Below are 25,765 nucleotides of genomic sequence, written 5' to 3' on the forward strand. Positions count from 1 at the left end.
AATCTATCAAATTTCTGCATATTCACACTTCTTTCTAAAATTCATTTAATGCCATTTAAAATAAACTGCATATATTGACCTTATTACCACTTACATCATTTAGCATATTAAAGATTCCATATGCTTAGATTTTGTTTATATTGAAATGGCTTTAGGTTCCTCTTATGAATCATTAAAATTATTGAAACAGACCCAGTTAGGAAGAGTGTCTCATATGCTTGATTATTTAAATTATCAATAGTGTATTGTTTATATGAAGAGTATCTAGTCTTTAGTGAAAGCTCTCTTTTGTGAGACTGGCTGCAATTTTCAATTTAGGAAATCTAAATGCACATTTTTAAATAAAAGTGATATATAACCTATATATGTTTTTCTCTTTCGCTTGTAAGGCAGATGGACAGCACAGAACTACAGCCAGTTCTGGGGAATGACTTTGGAAGATGGTTTCAAATTTCGCCTTGGCACCTTGCCACCTAGCCCCCTGCTTCTGAGCATGAATGAAATGACAGTGCGTATTCTGACTAACGTATATGTGTGTTTGTATAAGTGTGTTCATATGTGTGTTTAAAGTAATGTCAAATAAATAATGAGCTTTGAGCTTTAAAGTTATAATTCAGTCACATATATTTATACCTTTCCCAAATTGGCTGTTGCATCCGTCGAAGTGTTCATATGGACTTTGAGAGTTCACTATTACCAGTTACCTCTTGTCTTAAAGAATGATTGCATGTTCATTCACACTGCCAATGATTTCATGCAAATTCATGTTACTGATTATTGATTGTTCAGTTACCCAACACTTAAGCAAGTAAATTAGTTATTCTTTTTTTAGTAAGCACATTTATTTGGTGAATTCATTACATGAAGATGAAGCAAATGTCAATAACTACAGATCAGTATGCTACTATGATAAGGAAACATTTGTCCTCAAAAATCAAAGATCACCTTCAAATTTTGCTTGATGTCCTGGCAAACTTCTTTGTGAAATTGCCTTAAATTTCCCAGAATTCTTATTTCATTTTACTGTTGTATTGGTTTTCTCTTCCTTTTTTTTTTTAAGGAGGTACCAGGGATTGAACCCTGGGCCTCGTACATGGGAAACAGGCGCTCAACCAACGGAGCTGCACCCACTCCCTTCCCTTTCATTTTTAAGAGGCGTTATCATCTGATAATAGTACCTTGCATAAAGAGGCTTCTACCTCTCTAGTTATCACAAATTTCTAACTCATAGAGAGGCAGTTTTACCACCCAGTATGGTAAAACCACCTACGTGGTTGTCCAGTTGCGATTTTGCTTGTATTCACCAATATCCAGAGTGGCACTCCCAGGCAGCTGGAGTGCAGCCTCTTCACACTGCATTGAAGACATCCATCCTGGCTGCCTAAAGGCTGTAAGCAACTCAGAGCAAGTAGGATTATTGTTTGCTATTGGATGAGTTGTAAATTAAGAGGTATACATTAAACATTTAATGTATGTTGCTTTCAAGAGATGGAATCACATGAGTTATGGCTCCAATTCAAATTCCAGTAGTAGGGCCTGCTAAATTATAACCAATATCAGAGAAGGTAATAAGGTATATTCTCTCATAAGCACTTTCACACACTATCTCATTTAATTATCACAACAGCTTGATGGAGTGGATGCTGCTATTATACACATTTTAAAGACAGGTAAACTGAGACTGAGGTACTTTAGGTGTCTCACAGAATTACTTAAAGTGCAGAGCCAGGATATATGAAAGATCCATCCAACACAACATCCCCAGAGTCCCAGTAGAGTCAGTGAGCTATGACCAATTCAGGTTCAAAAAAGCAAAAAAGTCTTTTAAGCCCTTCCCAGGGCTAGTTTCCTGAAATTGATCTTTTCTGCAATCAGTAAGATATAAAATCATTAGTGATTCATGGTTGTGAGTGACCCAACTGTATGATCAATAAGAAGAGAGACAATTTTTTTTTTTTTTTTGCTGGTTGTTCTCTTTTTCATTTTTCCTCTAGCTAAAAGGCTCCTTCTTTTACTTTTTTTTCCAAAAGGGTTGAGCTGTGGACCTGCTTTTTCTATAAGGTTAAAAAAAAACGTGACAGCATTTCTTGTTTAAGGAAATATCCCCTTTATAAGAATTGATATTTCATTTGCTTTTATTGCGGGTCTCAGCTGACAAACACTCTTTTGGGTGTCTACAGTATCCTTGGGGCCTTGTCTAACATTTTCTTTTCAAGTTTTAACTTTTGCAACTTGGAATGTTTTATATTCTGGAGAAAATGAGGTACATTTCTTTCTCAAGTTGCCACTCACCATAGCATAGAAAAGGAACTCTAATTCTAAATGATTTATTGGCTTCTGGGGATTTGTTTGCCTAAAGTCACGGTGGCGATATTTAAACGAAAATTTTAATGCTTAGGAGGTTGTAAGAATTTAAATTACCTAGTGCTATGAGTTAATGTAATACAGTTGCCAAGTAAATCTAGGAAAATTTAGCTGATCTGTGAGAGATCCATTACTCATTTATGATGAGAGGCAAGGAAATCACTTCTTATTCTAGGCCACAGTAGTTTGAGGACTGAGGACCTTTCAAAAAAGTTTCTGAGGGTTGGAGTTGACTTAATATCTGTCAGGTACAGGAGAATCAGAAACATAAGTACTTCTAGGAAGATAATGAGGTCAATTTGAACTGAATTGAACTTTAGCTACAGGAAGAACTAAACATTAGGTAAATTCTTAGCCTGGTGACTAAATAGAAATACACAAATACAGGCTAATGAACTGCCTACAGATAAAGTAAAACTTTATAATTCTTTTTTTTTTTTTGTTAGTATACTTCAGGGTGATATTATTATTATTATTTTTACTTTATTCCAACTAAAAAAAACAAAAAAACATTTTCACCGTAGGATTGGCTATATGTGCAACTAAGTTAGGCAATTACCTCAGTGGCATGATTTTAAGCCATCTGGGAAATTACATTGCATTCCCACCCCAAAATATCTCCCTTTTCTTGGCAAGATTACTTTGATGAGAACTGGGGTTCAGAAAATTTTTCCCAGGCAGGAAAGACAAGCCACCAGTCATCTCGACTTCCTGGGAAAGCTCTTCTCTTCCCTGGCTGGTTTCCTGGCTTCCTTAGTTTAAGTCACTATACCCATAGTGTGTCTGCTGAACACAGGTAAGAGAAATAATGGGTGGTATGCAAAGGTGTCATGATCAGGGAAGCAGGTATAGTTCAGTGGTTGAGTTCCTGCTACTCATGTACAAAGTTCCAGATTCAATCCCTGGGAACTCCTGGGGAAAAAAAAAAAGTTAATGGTGTCATGATCATAAATGTGAAAAACCTGTTTAGTTCAATCCAAATGAATTTTTGTGTAGTGTAATTATCAACAAAGAAGAATAGCAATATATTGATAGTGGGGATTAGAAAAAGGTAATTTGGGAGTTTGGGAGTGGGCACTTCTTGGATGGCAATCCTAAGAAAGGTCAGACGAAAGGAAACAAACTTATTGTTTTCTCAGGATGCAAGCAAGGAAAAGAAGAAAGGCTGAGAGGGGCCTTGCGTAGACCTGTAGCAACCTGAAAATTAGAGAACAGCATCCCCTCTGGATGGATACAGTACTAAGGGCACAGGCTTGTCAGTCTTGGTGGGAATTAGATAAATGATTCCGTCTGGACAGAAACAGTTATATGCCAGGGCAAAAGGCTTGCAGGCACAGCAAAAGATGACAGCAGCCTCTACTTGACACTTGAGCTAGGCAGCTCACAACTATAGGCAGCAGAGGAGTCTTTGGAAGATACAATTCACCACTTTAGAATTTTGTCTAATTGTTAAGTCAACAAATGCTAGCTGATCAGTCTATGCCTAACTTTTTTCTGACAGAGTCAATGTCTTGTTGGACATGTGTCCTGGTTGGACATTTCCTTAGTTTTGGTTTCTGAGGCTGTGTCCATGTACTATTCCAATTTGTTCTACAGTTAAAAATGTTAAGAACTATTTGGATGAGACAAACTTTCTCTCTCAGTCAATTTAAGGTTTGTATTTTATGAATGGACCCATAATGGGACTAATTGAGAAATGACCTTTAGCTAGGCCTACAGATCCCCACAAGAACTTAAAATAGATTCTGCTCATAGATCCTTTTGTCACTTTATCATACAAGATAGGTTTTAATCTATGGCCCTTCACAGGGCTCAAACCTTAAACCAGTATTTCTCAGTATTTGTTTCATGGAACATCAGTCATGCAGAATGCTCTGTGAACAGGGTCAAATAACTTTATGAAATGATGCATTATATCTTCCTTCTGAGGATTCACACTATTCGTTAGTCCATTGAAGACACTGAGACCCCCTTGTTCCATTAACCTTTTTTTAACCCACTGTTTCCTAAGTTCATGAGATCAGAGAACCACTTTTTGTTTATAATATTACTAATATTCCCCCAGACTCATATTCCATGAAACACACTTTGAGAAATGCTAAATCTAGTGGTTTGAACAGTGTTCCCACAAAATTCATGTCCACCTTGAACCTCAGAAGGTGACCTTCAGTGTAATCAATAAGGATTGAGAAAAGCTCATGCTAGATTGGGATGGGCCCTAAATCCAAAGACTGGTGTCCTTGTAAGAAGAGGAAAGGACATGCAGAGACACAGAAAAGAGAATTATGTGAAGAGAGAAGCAGAGATAGAAGTGGTGCCGCCACAAGCCAGGACTGCAGGAGATTGTAGGGAGCTACCAGCAGCTAGGAAGAGGCAAGGAAGGATTCTTGCCTAGAGCCTTCAGAGGGAGTGTGGCCCTGCCTGCACCTTGATTTCAGATTTTGGGCTTCCATTGCTGCCAGAGAATAGATTTTTGGTGTTTTATGTCACCCAGTTTGTGGCAATCTGCTATAGCAGCACCACGAAACTATTACGCCAACTTAAGCTAAAATATTGAAATAAGAGTGGTGGAGGGAACAGAAGTGTATTTTGGGTAGAAATTTCTTAGTGTCTCAGAAAGAAAATAATGGAGGCAACCAGTTATTCTGACTGTATGCAAAACTGGCATTGTGAGGTCCTTCTGAGGCAGCAGAAACCTCACAGCTAGAGTCATGTTTAAAGATGTGCCGGCCAGCTGGTTCACCCCTGTGGCACCATCCACATATCATGATAGGTAGAACCTCTGGAGCCAGAGTGCTGGGGTCTCAACCTGGCTCCACCACTTACTGCCTGATTTAGGCAATTTATTTAATCTCTCTCAGCCTCGGTCTCCTCCTCAGTAAAAAGCTGGTAATAGTACTACCTAACTTATAGGTTTGCAAGAGTCCATGAAACGCTGAAGGTGAAGTGCTTAGCACAGTATTAGGAAAATAGTGGCAGTAAAGAAATGTTATTATATAATAGATAAAGTTGTGCTCTCTCTCTTTTATATTAATCTTGGTAGAATGGCAGAGTTCAGAAACAGGTCATCTCTGTACATACTAAATTATCCAACCCTCCATAATTTGAAGCATTTTATTTCTTTAAGAAAGATGTAGCACTGGATTTATTGACACAGATGGAGTTTACTTACTGCTAGTGAACCTGAAATTTCTTCTTCTGTGCTTCTAAATCAAATCAAATCAAATCAAACCAAATCAAATCAACATCTCTATTCCTGATTGTTTTTCCAGACACGATGTTCAAGTGCTTTTGAATTTGGGAGATAATTCTAAGAAACTTCATTAAGCAGTATTATAAATATAGCAAGCATTTTGAAAGAAAAATAAACTATTTTCAAACATAAATCAGGAAATTGAGAGTTCATTTGTATACTTGACTTGGTCAAAAAAATTTTTTTAATTGTTCTATTGCTAATTCCCCAGGGAAAATAATAAAGTTAACCTAAGCTCTTACAAATAAGTATCACATCTAAGCTATTTGGAAATTATCAAAATATTAGGGAGCTTGGCATAACATTTTAGAACCCATAGACATATTATATGATATCAGACTGATATGTAAAAATGTTTAAAAAGTTTTAGTTAGTTTCATAGTTAACTAGCATAATGTCTTTTATGAGTCACCCAATATATGTTTAGCTATGTTTGTAATTTAGTGTGTACATAATTTAGTGTATGTATTTTACTTTTCGTTACTAACAAAGGAGAACATATCATAATTTTTCTATGGTTTATTGGAAGTTCAAGTAAAATAATATTGTATGTATTATATAATAACTTTTAAAGTTACTGATTAATAGATCATTGAGGTAAGAAATGAAAAATTCATTTAATCATCTTGCTACATTATCATTATCTGCATAACGCATATCAGTTGATTGACTAGATTTTTTTTTCTCTAGACATTGTTTATAATAGGAGGAATTTGTTTTATCCTTTCCCAAAATATATCTTAAAGATAGCAAGTACTGAAGGATAAGAAGTACCTTTGGAAAAATAAAAATTTCAAGTTTAGTTTTTACCACTCAGGTTTTTTTTTGATTAGGAAATACTCTGTCTGGACAGCTTCTATTTTATTCTTATAACCTACACAACCTATGTAAAGAGAAACCTCTAGTGAAAGCAAAACACTGACTAGAAAAGAGAAAACTTCAGTTAACATAGTTAACATATTCTTTACATGATATTGATTATTGGATTATTTTCCCCATAAAATTGACATTTAGCTCCCACGGAAATGAACATAAGACATCTGACATCAGGTTTCTATATATAGTAAGTTATCCATGGTGTGGCAGGAGGAGGGGCATGGTGGGGTCTGTGTTATAGTATATTCTTGCCCCAGCTCATCTCAAAATCTTATTTATTTAGATAAATACAAGTCATGGAGGGAGCAGATGTAGCTCAGTTTTTGAGTGCCTGCCTCCCACATACAAGGTTGCAGGTTCAATCCCTGATACCTCCTAAAAAAGAAAAAAAAAAAAAAAAGGAAAGAATAGAATCCAGTTGTTCTTGCAATTACTGAATTAAGAATTTTAAGAATCAAAGAACACCAAAGCATTTACTTAGGTCTCCTCAAGTCTCTCTCTTTACCTTCCTTTCAGTATGGAACTTCAAACCCTTCAGTAAACTTTAGAAGATATACACCCAGGCCTCAATCCTTAGTGAGATGCACTGTGGCAGAATGAATGTCTTATCCCTCAAATCAGTTTTCAGATTTTCAGTTTTATTTTTCTGTACTAGTCATGGTTGGATGCAGAACATTGTGATATAATTGAACATGACTTAAGTGGCACAGTGGGACTGCTTTTATCACCACAAGACAGATCTTCCAAAAGAAATTCGAAAATTTATGTTTTTTAACTCTTAATGAGCAAATATTTTCCAATGTTCAAAAGTAGATTTCTGAGATGATTTGGCCTGTTGGTATATTGTACACTCTTCTCTGGCCTCCTTACATCTCTATCTGGTCCATACTAGGGTGTTTCCCTAAGTATTTTCTATGAAACAGTTGTCCTGTGAGCTTCTTCACAATAAAAACCAAATGAAGTGAAATAACGATATAAAACAAAATGTTCTGCATTGACCCAAATCATGAATATTTAAAATCAGGATATTATTTCTACCTCTTAAATCTTATAACACATTAGCAGTTTATAAAACTATTGTGGTGAAGACAAAATTCTACTTAATTTTCAAAACAAGTGTTTCTCAGAATTTTTGACTCATGAACTCCTTCTTTTATAATTACCTATTACTAGAACCAGTGTTCTAAGGTAACTCCCTTTAGAAATTATCATTGTTCATCTATTTTTGCATGTATGTTGTTTTCACAGTTTAACACTTCTGATATTGGGATACTGTTTATGTTTGATGATGTCCTGGATTCAGTAACATATGGTATTGCCCTAGCAGCTTTAATAACATAGATGATTTATTAGTCACGATTAGGCCGAGACTGTCAAAAACTCAAAATGACAGTGCCTTAAGATGATACAAATTTATCTTTCACCAACAAAGATGGAAGTAGGTAGTCCTGAGCTGAATTTTCACCCTCTGGTGCTGGATAACCAAGTTTCCTCCTTCTCCATGTTCCATTGGCTAGAACCTTTATTTCTAAGGTCATATAGTGATTCAAGAAGTCTGTTCCACATCTCTCCACAATGCCAAAATTCCTGCTTGTAGGAAATGAAAAACAGACCAAGGAGAGTTGGCAAACGTCAAGTCCTCGCAGTCTCTTAAGGAAAGTTCTCAGTAGCTGCCAAATGACACTTGTGCTTGCATCCCATTGGTTAGAATTTAGTAATGTGGCCACATCTACCAGCAAGGAGGGCTGGGAAATGTAGTGAGTTTCATGAGAACACATGTGCTAAGCTGAAAATTCTACTACCATGAGGCAAGAGGAAGCCTATTAAAAAGGGGGAGACCAAAGAAGAACTAGCACTATCTGGCTTATTGCAGTCACTGCATATTGATATTTATAAGTATCATTAAAAATTTTTATTGTAATTAGAAACTACAGAATTATCAAAGCATGACTCTTTAAAAGTTAAGGCATGAAGGCGAATATTGTTGAGTATGAGAAGTTTACTTAGCTATTAACAACTAGAAAATTAGTTCTTTCCTCACTAACATCAAAGTGTTTAGAAGAAATTTCTTGGTACCCATGGCCACTGACCTCAGTTTGTGTAGTTCAAAACATAATGATATCTACTGCTGCATCCTTTTGATTCTCAAGTTACTCTGAATATCCTAATTTAAGTGGCAGAAAAGTACAACTTGTGATGAAGAAGATGATTCATGTAGTTGATGTGTGGATATGGACTCATAGTAAGAATGTCCAGAATTTATTCTGAAGTTCTTGAAAAAAATCAATCAATTCCTTCTCAAGGTGCTCTGTGATTATGTTTCCATTTCTCCTTTAGAGATTTAAATTCAATGACGTGCAAGAGTTTTTGCAAAACTCTTCAGTGCTCATCATTACATTCAATTTTTATATTTATTCACATTACCTTTAATCTTTATTTTCTAAATGGCAGTATTGAAGCAGTGAGGCTGTTCATATTTAACCTAAAATTGGACTAATATTAATTTGGAAATATAATTAGATTATGACTCAGACTTTTAAAAAATTACATTTAAAAGAAATAAAAATACCCATATGGAATTGAGTAAATCTCCCTTAAAAATAAATTCCCATCCTATTTAAGTCTCTGGTATTTTGGAATTTCTCTCACTGTGTTTCTCTTGGTTACCTGCTTTATTAAGTTGTTCTTAGATTAAAAATTATCATTCATTAAAGTCAGACATGTATTACAAGTTCATAAAAGCTTCTATTCTGTGATGCTTACTTTTATTTATAAGCCCTTGAAAAACATTTCTACTTTACAGGAGAATGCAATAATTATGAAATAATGGGATATAAAATTTTTCTCTGTGTTCATTATATCAGATTATCTGAAATCATAAGGCAAAGAAAATTGCAAAGTAATATGTTTTTGTCCACCTTCAAATGCTATGGGCTCATTTTTAGGAAGAGCATTATAAAATGTGTTGTAGTCTTGAAAAATGCAATAAATGAGCTTCAAGATTGATCTTCTGGCTTAATGGGTTGGTAAATATGTTTTCAATAAAAATGTCATCTTGCTTGTTGTTTCTCTATTTCCTGATCTTATCGAGAAAGATTAGCCATTCATATTTTTCACCTTTAATGAACAAACCATAAAAGCAACAAATGTATGCTGGTATTATAACTTAACTTAATGTGCTTATGAGCAAGAGCTAATATTTTTTAAGATATCAAATCTACCAAATAGGTATGTACTTCATCATTATTATCAGAAATTGAGAAGCTCCCATGAGCAAAGCACTTTGGTAAGATTTGGCACGTGGAAGTCAAATTTTAAATAACTCAATCCTGCTTAAATGTGGTTGAAATAATATTTATATACTTATTGTTTCAACAGAGCTGAAGAGAAATGTGCTAAATATATATTACTTTGGAATTATGAAATGATAAATTAGAATAACGATTGATATGCCAAATATTTTTTTGGAAACTTGAGACAACTTAGTATCATAAATCCTAAAAGTCAACCTGATAAGCTAACAATAATATTAGGAGGTATAAATAACATGTAAGATAAGTGGAGCTGTATCCCAGTTATAAAAACTTCTTTGGAAAGTCTGTCTACCTCTCTGAAACTGTCCACTCAGAACAACAAATTAATACTGCTCTAATCCTGCAGATTATCTAGCTAATGTATCAGAATTTAAAATCATATGGCTTTTTATGACTTTCTCTTCCAAATTATCATGCAACTAATCTATAATGATCTGCCTGACAAAATGTTATAATCTAGACAGTTTTGGGCATCTTTTCTTCCATCATCTAAATAACAGTGTTTTTAGTCATCAAACCCAGGAGTTAATAACTTTCTTATCATTTGATAATAGTTCTATATATCAAAACTGAGCTCTCCCATTAAAATTCAGATTTACAAATTATTTTGGATGGATACCTTTTTAAGCAGATGTGAAAATTCTAAATTACTTTAGTCTCGGAAGCTGTTATATACTTGTCAGAAGTAATTTTTTGCTTGATATTGGATCAATAGCTCAACTTTAATGCACCATCATGAAGACTCTTAAGGAGGTTAAATTTTAGCTTTACATACATTTTACTTCCATTGCAAAATCCTCTATTTCTGGTAAAATAGGGAAATGATAGAAATGGAGCATGGTCTTAAGAATTGTGAAGTCTGGGTCTAGTTGCAGGGGTTTCTCTCATTTAACTGAGACTCCTTAGTATGTCATTTAACTTTTAGAGTCAGTTTTCTCATTCATAGAATAGAATTAAGAAAACCTGCCCCTGACTGTGTCACTAGGGCTGTTGAGGAGCTCAAGGAAAATGCCGAGTATTAAATACTTGTAAAACTTTAAAACACTTTAAAAAATGATGTGTGTGTTTATGCGTGATGAAAATTTAATGAACTAGTCTATTTGCTGGGAATCCATGCCATAAATAAATGATTATTTATGAAAATAAAATTCATCATTCTTTAGAAAAGGTTAGAAAACATAAGATAGTAGGCTTTAGATTTTCTTTTTGTGAAATGAACAGAGCATGATCCATAACATTTAGTTTGCCTTCTCTGAAAGACGGTAACTGAAATTGACTCTGTTAGAACTTTAAAATGGACTCTTAAGACATCATCGTATTTATTGAACTCTTGGTATTGCCCACTTCCTGAAGCCCTTTTAATCTGCAATGTTTTTATAAATATCAACCAGTTCATTCTGGTCTCATTTCCCAATAGCTGGGCTCCAAGTGTGTTAATTTAGAGTTTCCATATTATATACTTTTGACATTAATTTCATCTCAGAATCACACATACCCTCAAAAATAGGATGGGCAGAAAAGCAAATGCTCTTTCTTAGGAAAAATTTAAAAATACACCACATGATCTTTCACATGGATAAGCAAAACTCTGATTCAAGATGACAAACACTGGCTGTAATTATTGCACTGTATTTTAACCCAGGAAAAGCATTCTAGGCGAGGTTCTTTTCATTTTGGACTATTATGATTCCTCAAGTTGAATTGTCATTTTTATACAGAAAGTGTTTTAGAAATCCTACATAACTAATACTTTTCAGGGGGCCATTCAGAAATTTTGAGTGTATAAAATAATTAAAAAATAAGAGTTAGAAAAATGCATGATCTTTTGGTGCTTATTGGGAGGACATTTGAAAGAATATGAAACACTTGCCTCTTCTTCCTCTTTAGGCTTCTTTGCCTGCAACAACTGGTCTTCCGGAGTTTTTTATTGCTTCTTATAAGTGGCCTGGATGGACTCATGGGCCATTGGATCAAAAAAATTGTGCTGCATCCTGGGCGTTTTCTACTGCAAGTAATAATCTTATTTTAATTATTCCTGCTATAAATTCCCCCTTTGACGCTAGAGGCTAGGACAGTATTCAAAAGGTTTATAAAATTAGAATATTTAATATTAACAAATAGTCAACTAAAATAAAATTGCATCCTGACCAAGAAAATCAATCTGAATATTATTTTTTAAAAATCCATTTTTGTTTTAAAATTGGATTTTATTTTTAGAGTCTAACTTTAAATAAAGACTGAATCAAAGGGACAACAAAGAAAAGTTACCAAAGTATCTTTGTCCTTAGAGAGTTAAAGCCCGATAATAAGAGAATTAAGTTTTCGCTTTATCCATGATATTATTTATGATCCTTAAAACAACTCTATACACTCATTCAATAATTACCTTATTCTCCATTTATATTTATATTTAAAATATATATTTACTTATTAAACTAATTTGATATAAAGTGATTTCAAACTAATATATCAAATATTTTAGATAAAGGCAAGATTTTAAATATTTATACATTGTAATTCTAAAGTTGCATGCCTGATCTTTCCAGAAAAGAGACTTCCAAATTAGTGCTTTTACTCTAACAGTGTTAGGAAAACCTCTTTTATGTGAATTCACAAGGCCCATAAATGAATTACTCAGGCTAATCCCAAGGCTTGTTCTCCAAATTTATCCTCAAAGGAGTGTTGATTATATTCCAGCAATTAAATACAAACTAACATGATGAGGATTGGCCACTACCAGAGAGCTTCATAAAACTTTGCTCTAAGCTTTGTATGTAATTCAAAGACTGCTCAAAAATAGCCCTGAAAGCGTTGTGAAATAAGTACATACCATCCTAGAGAAGCCAGCTCTGTGGATGTACACCCTGGGACAGAAAAGTGCTGATATCTTTGTCTAAATGTCAATACTTCAATAGTATCAGCCAGTTCTTGCCAGAAATGATGGCCTTGGCAGAATCATACAGTTGGCCAAGCTCACTGTGGAGTGTCTGCATCTCTAATTCCTCACTACCGCTTCCTCACCTCCATTATAAATGTTTTCTGGCTATCAAATGTTTGTCCTCACTGTGTTAGAAATCTGCATGGGGATTCTCTGAGCCCTTTTTCAGATGGGTGGGGAGCGATTTAATCAGATACATCATTTGTCATTTTATGTTTGTGGGGGTAGCGTTACTCCTACCCGGTGATGTATAAGAATTTTGCTTTAAATTTAAGTTAAAACTATTTCTGAAGCTGTCGTAGGAAAGACATTAGTGGTGAAATACTCAGAGCATCTTGCTAGGCTATTGGTAGGTATATTAGATGTCCCCAGCTCACAACTCTGCACATGGCTTCTACCCAAGGTTAATTCTAGATTTGTCCCCCTGCTGAATTTACCAGGGCACCAGAGAGGTTTCTACCCTTTCGTGGCTTCAGAGAACATATTAATAATTGTGTATCCTGTATTTTTAGTAAGATAAATCAAACTGATCCTATTCGTATGTGTGTTAAATAATGAAAATAATAAAATCAGTACTCTTGAAGATCTAGAAAATTATGTCAGGAAATAATTGTTAAAATAAGGAAAAATGTCCTTCAAAGAAGCTAAAAGTTATAAAGTCAAATAAATAAGATACTTTCACAATATGCACACATGTAGAATGTAGCTTGATAACTAAATTAAATTCAAGTGAGATATCAGAAGCTGAAGAAGTAAAGATGCTTGGAATGATGGGAGTGATAATATGTCACAGAACAAATAAGGAAGCAGACTAAAGTAAGCAAAGAAAATAATAATAGATTGTGTCTCAGAGGTAAAGCCCAACAAAAAGTTCCGAGAAGAAAGAAGCAGCAGCTGAACTGAGTTATTCATTGAGCCTCCCAACCTTTAAAAAATATTTCAAATGAATTTGGACTAAACCTTCCATGAAGATACAGAAATGTTTGTGTAAGTGCAACATATTGTATATTAGGATGTAAAATACTTATATGTTAGTTGAAATTTACAGATTCACAGGATTGGAACAGGTCTTAGAGGTCGCCGTTTTCAAGCCTCTAATTTTGTAAGAAGGCACAAATAGGTGAAGTGACTTACCCAAAATCAAAAGCTGAGAAGTGTCAGAAATGACCTTGGAAGCCAGGCTTCTGACTCCTTGACTATACTTTTATCTGTATTGCAAAAAATGTTTTCTGAACCAAAGAGCAGTTACCCTCATATTTTAAAAATCCACCATTTTTTTTCTGAACTCTTGTATCAAAAGACAAAGCATCAAAGAATTGCTATTTTCTTTTATAAAATAGGAGATTATTTTCTTGAGAATACTGTAGGTGATAATATAATGTCATTTGCTTCTGTGAATTATATCCTCTTACAGTAATAGATGGATTAATAAAAGTAGGGCTCAGCTTAAGTATGGTCTCCTTGGTAAACTAACACCAATTAAACTAGATACCAATTTACCACAATGTATCAGATGATCAGGGACAAATTTCCAATTAATGTTTACATGATAAGTTTTCATGGTTTCCCATGAAATTCATTTCAAAAATAAAAATACCAATAACTATCTGCAAGAAACTGTTCTAGGTGCAGATGACATAAATATAAGTCAGATATGGCCCCTGTCCTTGAAGTGTTTCAACACTGACATGTCTTAAGGAAGAATTCAGAAGTTTACCGAACATGAAAGGAAGAAGAAATTCGAAAAGTCTTTCAAGTTGATAAGATAATGGAGCAATACCAAAACTTAGACAAATATTTTGACTGAAATTATGGCAGAGTTGAATTTGTTATACACAAATATATCAATGACTTTTGGCCTCATAATTTTAAGTATGTAGTTTCAGGTGAAGTTTTGAAGAATAGTATAGGATAGGTTAACAAAAGGGATTTTGTAAATATTGTGCTCTCTGAACATTAATCAATATTCTGTTTGAAACAGGTGTGGCAGCTGACCGAATAGCAATTCAGTCCAATGGTCAATACACAGCCAATCTATCACCTCAGAACTTGATCTCGTGCTGTGCTAAGAACCGGCATGGATGTAGCAGTGGAAGCATCGATAGGGCTTGGTGGTACCTGAGAAAACGTGGGTAAATAGCTGCCTGGCATGTGTTTCTGTGATTCTTATGAGTGTTGCTTGGGATGAAATAAGGAAAAAATTACCTTTCAAGAATTTTACCAAAAAATCTATAGATATGTATATACTACATCTATATAAATATGAATCGATATATAAATATACACTATATTTGGTTTCTACCATGATTAGAAGTTATTGAAAAAAATTAATTGAAGAATACAGTTCTAACCAAAATTTAGAATAGGAAATTTAGTTTTGAAGGCTCTACTAAAGGTTAACTTCTTGTTACTCTGAGTCAAACTGTCCTAATGAGAGAATAAAGAAATCAGTGTTTCTCATACCTTTGCTGAGCTTTTTCACTTACTCAGTAGAACTGATAATGCCACTTTAAAGTTAGATTACAAAGCCAGAAAAATAAAATAACAAAGTAATTTATCATTTGTCTCAGCTCATCGATATTATTGTCCCCATCCCATTTGATGAGAAAAGGCATGTTGCATTTTGTTTCTCTCACATAGTCTGATACCCATAGTCCCCCATGTACCGAAGATCTGAGTTGTTCAGCTATAGACACTGAACCTATTAACTAGTGATATACACATGCTCTGACCACTTATTTCTTCATCCACTGAGTCTTTTGGGTGTGCTAGAAAGCAGTTAGGTGCCTTGAAAGAGAGTGGGTGGGGATATTGACAGTTAGTGATAATTTTCTCTAACTTTTTTTTTGGACATTTTTCCTAATAAGATGGAGCTTAGAATGGGCAACTTGTACTTGCAGCACAGTGGTAATGTACACCATACCTGGTGTAGTGATACTTGGTTGACTTCTGCTTTGCACTGTAGCAAAAATAAAAGCATTTTATAAAAATGAAAGCACTTTAGGGGCTTTAAAAATATAAATTATCACTGAGACTCAGCCTAAACTAATCACAAAGTCACAAATTTAATACATTTTTTTTCTTGGAAGTGTTAGGGCTTTTAAAGTTTGTTTTTATTTATTTATTTATTTATTTATTTATTTATTTATTTATTTATTTTTAAAACTTTAGAGTATATAAATGATGCATCAAATATGTAGGAGAAGGGAAGCATATGTGGCTCAAGCAATTGGGCTCCTGTCTACCATATGGGAGGTCCAGGGTTCAATTCCCAGGGCCTCCTAGTAAAGGCAAGCTGGCCTGCACAGTGAGCTGGCCCAAGCAGAATGCTGGCCTGCACAGGAGTGCTGACCTGCACAAGAATGTTGGCCTGAGTGAAGAGCTGGTGCAGCAAGATGACACAACAAAAAGAGACAAAGAGGAGAAATAATAAGAGACACAGCAGAACAGGAAGCTTAGGTGGCACAAGAGATTGAGCACTTCTCTCCCACTCCAGGAAGTCCCAGGATTGGTTCCCAGTGCCACCTAAATGAAAGACAAGCAGACATGAAAAAAGCACAATGAGTGGACATAGAGAGCAGACAATGGTGGAAGTGGGAGAATAAAATACATCTTTTAAAAAAAAATGTAGGGGGATTCCCCTTTACTGTACCCCCTATACTTTCAACTATACATTTTTATAGGTTTTTACAAAATGGCCTGTATCCATCATTGCAATGCCATTCAGAACAATTCCAATGTTCCAAAAACACGCCATGTTATGCCTATTCTTCCCTCTCCCTCCATTCAAAATCTATGGTGACCACTGCCTTCTATCAATGCTACAAGTCTATCATAGTTCATAGTTACATTTGTTAGTTTCTCAATATTGAAGACTTTAGGATGGAGATGCCCACTTTGTTTCTGATTTAGAGGGAATTTGAATCCATTGGGCAGATAGATGGAACTGTATTACTTGCAGTTGTACATACCTGTTGAGGATGAGCATTGTCCATCATCATTTTGTTAGTTGTCCTGGGTGAGTCCGATGAACTGGAGAGTGGGTGTTTCAATTCTGCTGAGATTCAGGGCTCAACTGACATATGAACAGACTGAAGATTTAAGTCTCTTGTACATATATTTAATGATTATAATTTTAATTATAGGTTCAAATAAAAGGGGCATAAGAACCTTCTATAGGGAAATTATAAATGAGTCTAACTCTGTTACATTGGGGAAAACGTATTCCAAAGTAAGGCCCAAAGACAGGGTCCCTAATTCCTGAGATTATCTGCCCTGCCTATAGTGTCTAGACGTCTCTAGAGCTCACAGGATCACCCCTGCTTAAGACACTGTTTACCGCGGCAGTCAATGAGATCCTCCTGAGATGTGCATAAGCATAACCTCTGGAATGACTCATTTTGAAATCTCTTAGCTATAAAAACTCATTTGTATTTAATAGTTTCCCCTTTTGGTCAACTTCTTTTCCAAATGCACCGCTAGTTGGCACTTGGTAATAATCCCTCAGTGCCAGAAAGTCTCATTCCAGGAGTTGTGTCCTACACCAGGGGGGGAAGGTAATGAGATTTTATGCTGTTTGGCTTAGAGAGAAGCCACATTTGAGCAACAAGGATACTTTTAGGAGGTAACTTATAGGCAATATATAATACTAGCTAAGTTTCAATTTCACAAGAACAAGGTCCATAAGTACAACTATAATGCCATGGCCCTGGCGTATTGGTCTGTCCTCCTTTGCTAGGCAGTGCCCATGTACTCTTAGGGATTCTTGCCACTCTATTAGAGAATGTAGCAGGACTTCCCAGGATGGGAATTGTTTGAGTGTTTTTAATGACTTCGCTTTCGTCATGTTCCTTATCTAATTCTAATATTCTATTTGATGTTTTTGAATTTTCTTGAACTAATCTTAGTAGATATTTCTTTAGTCAGTTGAATACTGAATATCTATTAAATCAATTCCATGGTTTCATTTCCCTTACTATCTGTCTCTAGAATTATGTTAGATTTTAAGCCAAATAATTTGTACTTTGCTATGTTTAGTTTCAAAATCAGGAATAGAAATCATTTTCTCTGTCTTTTGTATAATGCATACATCTGGTAAATTTCTACCTTATTTACTTTTAATATTATAGTAGTATTATGCTATTTTCCTCAAAGTGTCATGAATTACAGGTACATAATAATTGAAATCTTATGAAAAGGTATGTATAACTTAACAAAAATGTTTTTAAAATGAAACTCTAAAACACATGATTTATCAGAACATCCCATCAGAGCATAATCAAATTCACTGTATTTTACACATTTAATTTGGCTTTAAATATTACACTTAAAGGTATAGAAGTAGTCCTTCTTCATTATTATTCCTACAGACTTTATTGACAGCCACTTTTCCCCTTTAGGAAATTCTATACTAGAGATAGAATTATTTCTTAAAATGGATTGATGTAAAAAGTTTAAAATTATAATAAGGATGTAAGAGGGGAAGGGAGGAGTATAATGTCATTGAGCTGCTGTGTAGGAGTCAGTCAACATTTCAGTTAGATAATTGCACATGTAAGTGGCCAGATTAATTTATGAATGTTTGATTCAGTAATATTGAATATAGATAGACTACTGTGTCATTTTCCTAAATATTACCTTTGCTTCTTTGCTTATTCCCCATAGACTGGTATCCCATGCATGCTATCCACTCTTCAAGAACCAAAATGCCAGCAATAACGGCTGTGCCATGGCAAGTAGATCTGATGGGCGGGGAAAGCGACATGCCACAAAGCCATGTCCCAACAACATTGAGAAATCTAACAGGATCTACCAATGTTCTCCTCCATACAGAGTCTCTTCCAATGTAAGTCTAAATGGCAAAATTAATAATGTTTGACTTTCTCAAAAATATATAGCACTGCTGTTATTAAAACTATTCAAAAGTATTATGATTTGATAAAATGCTGGGTTTTCCAATGTAATTATATGATATTCTTAAAGTGTCCATAAAAGACTTCCAGTCCGAGTATAATTTCTAATCTGTGTAATATTCACAGTGTAAATGATTGATGTAAATTCAAAATTGTCAGAGAAAAAAAGTTTTAAAATTATGCTTATATAGATATTTATTTGACAGTGACAAAAGCTGAGTCAAACACCTTTTCTCTGACTTTTTTGTTGTTGTGGCAAGATCATTTGTCATAATTTAATTTTATCAATCCTTTGCCTCATTCAACATAATCATTAAAGTGTGCCAAACCATAATGGGAAGAAGACTCTGTTGGATTCCACTGTGTCATATTTAAAAGCTAGGCAAATTTTATTCCAAGATGTCATAGTTATCCCTGCAATCTCACTTTCAGAGTATCTGAACCTTTAGTGACTCCCAAATACCCACAGAATATATTTTCTCCCTGTGGCATACAGGTCTTTCATGAGTTGGGTCTGACCTACTATTACAGGCTCATGTCTTGCTAGCATGCACCACCTCCACCAGTCCATAATGATCCTGATACATAGGTTTACTGTATATTATCCACACACATCATGCTCTTTTATGCTTCTCTGTTTAGATATGTGATGATTCCTTTCACCCAAATGGCCATCGAATCTATCTCAGGTGAAATCCCATACATGCATCAAGGCCCAAGTCTAACCTCACCTTCTCTGTGACGTTTTCCTTAACTCCTAGGCAGAATTAATTTCCTTTTCTTATCTGTACCCATGACTCTTTTTGTATTTCCCTATAATAGAATTTATTTTATAATTATACTATATCACAATTGAGGTATCTCACTAAACAGTCATCTGGAATGGCACTTGTGATTAAAAAAATAGAGGTAACAACAATCACCACTGTCAAAGCATACTTTTAGCCACTTGAATAACTTTTCTTTATGACCGTAAGAAGTTATATTTCCTCTCCACTTCAAAATTATTATTAAGTGATAAAAGTCAATGAAAGAAACAGATGCATTTGGCTTTAGCAGCTTCATCATGGAATTTCACATAGGAAGGTTTCAAACCATGTTAAATAGTAAATTGTGAGTGGTCAAATAACTTTGGAATGTATAACACTTAAAATTGTCCACAAAAAATATGTTAACATGCATTGGTAAAAATGATGATACTCAAAAATATTTTTCCTTCTAGGAAACTGAGATAATGAAAGAAATTATGCAAAATGGACCAGTTCAAGGTAAGTTTGGTCTTATTCCTTCCTTTGCTAACAAAATTATATTTTAGCTCATATAAAATGTGTTTAATAAGAATAGAAACTTTTAGAGTACTATAAGAACTTAACAGTTCTAAGGTTAGTGTAATTATGGAAAATATGCTCATATATTAACTTTATTAGCTAACATTTAAAGTAGACTCACATTGAAGTAAAGATGATATTCTTAAATACTTATGAAGCTTCTGATCAAAGTCTGCCAAGACTTTCAAAAGTGATCATGGATCAAACAGATAGTCAAATATAAAATGTGAAGTGATTGATTTGAAATGGAGTTCACTTCATCATTCAATCATATTTAAGAATCATCCATAATGTTAGATATTTTCTTACCTTCAATTTAAAAGGTGTAGGTGATGATTTGAAAAAAAAAAGGAGGTTTAACAGTAGAAGCAAAGTAGATACCTCCCTTTTTCTGTTAACTCATAATAAAGCAAATAAGCCAGTATGACTTCTGAATTTTGCAAAAGACCTTTTATTTTGATAAATTTTGTAAATGTATTATGAATTTGAGCTAACAATAAGAAAAGAGTACAGTGGTTACTGTACATTGACTTTGAGTTTTAATATATCCCTGATAAATAGTTGCTCCTTTGTTCCTCTTGAAAATACATTTTATTTTATACATATGACATGGATAATGTTCATAAATTCACAACATATATTCCTTGTACTAAGCGTTGCCTCGAAGTGCATGGAATAGCAAATCCAGTGATGCCTAAAATGGAATTTCAATTTGGGAACTCTGAAAGGCCCCAAAATTTTATCAATGCAGGAGAATATAAAATAAGCCAAAATTAATTTTAAAATATTTGATACATACTTAAGGAACCATTGGTCAGTTTTTGTTTTTGTTTTTGTGAATGCTGATCAAATTGGTATTGGATTTTACAATTGTGTTGGGAGAATTTTTATTGATTATTATTTCCACTTAGAATTTATTGAAAAAATTAAATTGTATAGTAAATATGTATTGGATTTAATTTAAAAAATTCCGAGACCTTACACAAAACCCAAGACAAATGGAGAAAACTTTTCTTTTTTTCTTCCTTACAGTTGTATAGTTTGTTGGCTGTTATAAGTCTGGGGAAATTCACCTCTAATTTCAATGTATACATCATGTGGGACATGTGTAACAAATTTTGAAGTTTCAGGCATTTAAACTCAAAATTTCAAAATTTCAACTTTGGCATTTGCTATTTAAATGACTCCTCTGATTCTTCAAATCGTTGCATTTATGTTTTTCTTTTCTTTCTTTTTTTTCATTTTATTTTGTTCATTAATTTGTTCATTAATTCTCTTTTAAATCTATCAAAAGATTTGGATTATGAGTATTTAAAGTTGAGAATACCTTAGATTTATTTTATGGTCACATACACAGGTACATATGATGAATTAAAATATAAAGATAAAATATCAAAACAATGAAGTCAATTATGACAGTTGTTCAACATTCTTTTAACGAATATTTGTTGAAAACCTACCTTTTGCCAGTCTGAGCCAGTAACTAGAGATGGAAGAACAACTTCTGTCATACATGTTATAGCCTTGTAAAATGAGTTTTCTGCAGTTTTCCAAAAGTGAAATTGCAATACTTTAGCTCATAGGGCTATGTTTTTACATGTTTATTGAGTCTGTTTGGTATCAGAAACTGAAGGAAGGCACCATCTTTCAGTTATCAAGATGGCTTCTACCCATGGTTTTTAGTTGCTAGTGTTTTTCAGACAATGAAGAATATATTTTATTCATGGTGCTCTGAGAAGAGTTGAAGTAATAGGAGCTAAAGGAATCAATGGTTCTGTACAAGAGAAAATCCACAGCAATATCTATACATTTTTTATCAATGGTTAGAATACTAGTTGACTCATCTTGCTGTAGGGGCAAAATGATTATTGCCTACTTCTAGTTGCCTGCGCTAATGTAGCAGTTTGATATGGTTATGAATTCCAAAAATAGATATTGGATTATGCTTGAAATCTGATCCGTACCTGGGCATGACTGAGTTGTGATTAAGACATTGAGTGCCCACCCCTTAGTGGGTGGGGACTCACAGATAAAAGGCATAGCAAAGGACAGAGTTGAGGGATTCTGATGTTGGAGTTTTGATGTTGGAGTATGATTCTGAAGACTTAAGCTAGAACCCCAGGAAGTCAGCACACAGAGGAAAGAGAAGCCAGCCCCAGGAAGAAAGGAACCTTGAACCTAGAGAAAAGCAAGCCCCAGGAACATAGGAATCCAGGAAGCCTGACGTTGGCAGCTGTCTTGCTCCAAATAGACTTTGATGAAGGAAGTAACTTATGCTTTATGGCCTGGTGTCTGTAAGCTCCTACCCCAAATAAATACCCTTTATAAAAACCAAACAATTTCTGTTTTTTTGCATCAGCATCCCTTTGGCTGACTAATACAGAATTTGGTACTGAGGAGTGGGGAAGTGCTTTTGCAATTACCGAAATGCTGGAACAGTTTTATAAATGGGTACAGGGTATTTTTTTGAGGAACTGTGAGATGCTTAATGGAAAAGGCCTAGATCGCTTTGAAGAGACTGTTCATAGCAATGTGGATGCTAAAGAGTCTTTTTATGATGCCTTAAAGGAAATGATGAAACTATTATTGGAAACTGGAGGAAAGGCAATCCATGTTTTAAAGTTGTAGAGAACTTAGCAAGTTTAACTCTTGGTGTTTGATGGAAGGCAGAACTTGAAAACGGCAAGCCTGGGCATTTAGCTAAAGAAATTTCCAAAGTAAACTCAGAGAATGCAGCTTGGGTTCTGCTTGCAGCTTATAGCAAAATGCTAGATGAGAGAGATATGCTGAGGATGGAACAGTCAGGTACAAAGAAAACAGAAACTGATTCTGGAAATCCCAAGCTTATGGAAATCAAGGTCCCAGATGAAAGTGCCCCATTGGAGGAAATAAGTAAACTTGGAACTGGTAAATCAAGGTTGAAGATGCAGTTATCTCAAAAAGACTTTTGGAAAGTCTTACTGTCTGATGGCTAGGACCCCTGCTTCCTGCATGCTAAACCAACAGACTTTCTGAGAGAGCTGTATGAAAAAACCACTGTCAGCCTGGAATAAAAAGGACATGGAAAGGAGAGATAGAAAGAGAAACAGCTTTAAGAGGAAAACCATGGAAGCTGAGATCTGGAATTAGGACATCACCTTGGGCCAAGAGAAGAACCCCACACAGGTATACAGAGAGGTTGAGTTTCCCCCAGCAGTTGAAGAGGGTGGATGTTCCTACCAGATGTTTGGAAAGAGTTTTGCTTCCCCAGGGTACAGAGAGGGTGGAGCACATTTCCCTAGAATTAGGGCGGTTAAGGTCAGCACCCCACAGGTCTGAGAGGGGTGGACCTGTCCCCCTAAGATTAGGCAAGGGCAGGTGGTCAACTCGTTGCTCTGAGAGAGTTGAGCCTGTATGCCAAAGGTTAGGGGGGATGTTGTCTTCACATCACTGTACTAGGGGCATTAAGTCTCTAACTCAATGATTGGGTAATGTGTGGCAATTACCCCAAAACTCTTGGAGAGTGAAATCTGGAGCTTGGTCGACACCCAGATGCTTGATGAGGGTGGAACCAAGAAAATGGCTGTTGGGCAAGCTAGTGGAAATGGTGGGTCCCTATTTGGCTCCAAGGAGAAGACACCATCTTCTTAAAATGACTCTCAGACTTTGAAATCAAATGCAGGGTGCCTGCAGGTTTTCTGAACTGTAGAGGACCCATGACTCATCTTTCCCTCCCAATTTCTCTTTATTGATAAAAATGTTTATCCTTGGACTGTTCACTTGTGTATTGGAAACAGATAAATTGTTTTGTAGGTTTCAGAGGTCTATAGCAGACAGGATTTTGCTGAAGATGAACTGTATTTCTTTAAATTGATTGTGATATGATTTAGCACTTGCATTGTTACTGATTAAGGTTTTTTCAAATATTATAATGTCTTTTTGGAATTCAGAGGGTGGAGAGTAGCAGTTTGATATGTTTATGAATTCTAAAAATAGATATTGGATTATGCTTGTAATCTGATCTGTACCTGGGCATGATTGAGCTATGATTAGGGCGTTGAGTCCCCACCTCTTGGTGGGTGGGGACTCACAGATAAAAGGCATGGCAAAGAACAGAGTTGAGGGTTTCTGATGTTGGAGTTTGATGCTGAAGACTTAAGCTGGAGCCCCAGGAAGTAAGCACACAGAGGAAAAAGAAGCATGCCTCAGGAAGAGAGGAACTCTAAGCCTGAAGAGAAGCAAGACCTGGGAAAAGAGGAACTCAGGAAGCCTTAACCCTGGCAGATATCGGTAGCCATCTTGCTCTAACACGTGGAAATAGACTTTGGTGAGGAAAGTAACTTATGCCTTATGGCCTGGTATCTGTAAGCTCCTACCCCAAATACCCTTTATAAAAACCAACCAATTTCTAGTATTCTACATCAGCACCCCTTTGGCTGACTAATACAGCTAACATACAGCATTTCTTCTCTGTCTCAATACAAAAGAGTAAAAGGCAAAAACAGCATGCATTTTTCTAAAATCTGTAGAATTGAAACAGTATAGGTGATGCAAAAGAGAACAAAAGCAAGCATCTACCTACAGTACAGTTACATGAATTCTTAAAATCCTATGGGAATAGCAGATACAGAAGACTTAATCTCTTTTGAGAATATTTGAACAGTGTTGAAAAGAACATGGAACATTAAAAATGGAATAAAAAACCAGAGCATTAAAAAGTGATATTTGGGTTTGGAGTATAAGCTAAGTATTAGGGTTTATCAAAATCAAATGACCTTGGTTTCTGCTTTATTTATAATATACTTCAAACTAAAATAGACAAGCGCTATGTTATCAAGTTATACATAGTTAGTCCCAATTCTAAACGTTTTTAATTCATGTTCTAGAAGAGAAGTTTAAAGCCTTTTTTGTATCGTTCAAGCCCTTCAACAGAACAGCACACAATGCACAAAAGAAATAATATAGGAGCGGGAATGGAGGAAAGCTTTATAAAGTATAAGCTCTACTTTTTAAAGAATGCGATGTTGGCTTAGCTCTCCAGAGCTGAGAGGATGAAATCTTGCTAGAGTGTTCTTTTGCTAAGGGCTTGCTTTTTATTCAAACTCAGCAAGGAAAGGTTTGTATTTACTTATAAGGATTAAGAACAATTACTTTAAGCCAGGTTTGCTAGGCTAACCCTTCCCTGCTAGCTTAATTGACATTTTAAAAGTCTTGTTGTGAGGCATAAGGTTATTGCAAATAGAGCAATCAAGGTCAAGTAGTGGGCCTTCCCTGCAAGGGGCTCAATTCCTGGTAATAGTGCATCTGTCAATTAAGAATAGACCATTTTAAAGATATAATGTGTACATAAGTAATATTCTAAACAACTAAAAGTCTTTTCCCAAGAGAAATATCACAATCTAGTGAAGGAAGAATAAAAATTAGACTAACTACAAAATTCATTCTTGGGTTCAACTCCTGGCAATTTACCCAGCAATTTTTCTGTGAGAAATTCTGTAGGTTTTGAAAGGGAAAAAAAAAATTTTTTAACTGTGCCATTTATCCTGTCGGACTTTATTTTAGCCATAATGCAAGTGCATGAGGATTTCTTCCATTATAAGGCAGGGATATATCGACATATTGCCAGCTCAAATGAAGAATTGGAGAAATATCGAAAACTTCGGACACATGCAGTGAAACTCACTGGGTAAGTCAATTTCTTAAAAATCTTTTCATGCTTTTGGAAAGTAAAACTGAAAATAAGTGTATATACTGCATTTCAGCACTGGCAATTCCCCTTTGTATGGGTAGTTCTGATACAA

General features: G+C 35.0%; 1 protein-coding gene across 5 annotated transcripts in view; it reads left to right on the forward strand.

Moving 5' to 3' along the window:
* TINAG (tubulointerstitial nephritis antigen) overlaps nt 1-25,765 on the forward strand; it is an 86,038-nt gene that overhangs the window by 18,810 nt on the left and 41,463 nt on the right. For all 5 annotated transcript variants that reach the window (XR_009187933.2, XM_058306899.2, XM_004475371.3 and 2 more), the window contains exons 4-9: nt 394-508; nt 11,695-11,818; nt 14,727-14,877; nt 18,410-18,590; nt 19,880-19,925; nt 25,527-25,650. Coding sequence is in view for 4 of the 5 variants with exons in the window: in XM_058306899.2 (XP_058162882.1) it covers nt 394-508; nt 11,695-11,818; nt 14,727-14,877; nt 18,410-18,590; nt 19,880-19,925; nt 25,527-25,650 (741 nt within the window). In the remaining variant the exon portion in view is untranslated. The remainder of the gene's footprint in view (nt 1-393; nt 509-11,694; nt 11,819-14,726; nt 14,878-18,409; nt 18,591-19,879; nt 19,926-25,526; nt 25,651-25,765) is intronic.

This window comes from Dasypus novemcinctus, chromosome 11, assembly GCF_030445035.2.
Source record: "Dasypus novemcinctus isolate mDasNov1 chromosome 11, mDasNov1.1.hap2, whole genome shotgun sequence".
Classification (NCBI taxonomy): domain Eukaryota; kingdom Metazoa; phylum Chordata; class Mammalia; order Cingulata; family Dasypodidae; genus Dasypus; species Dasypus novemcinctus.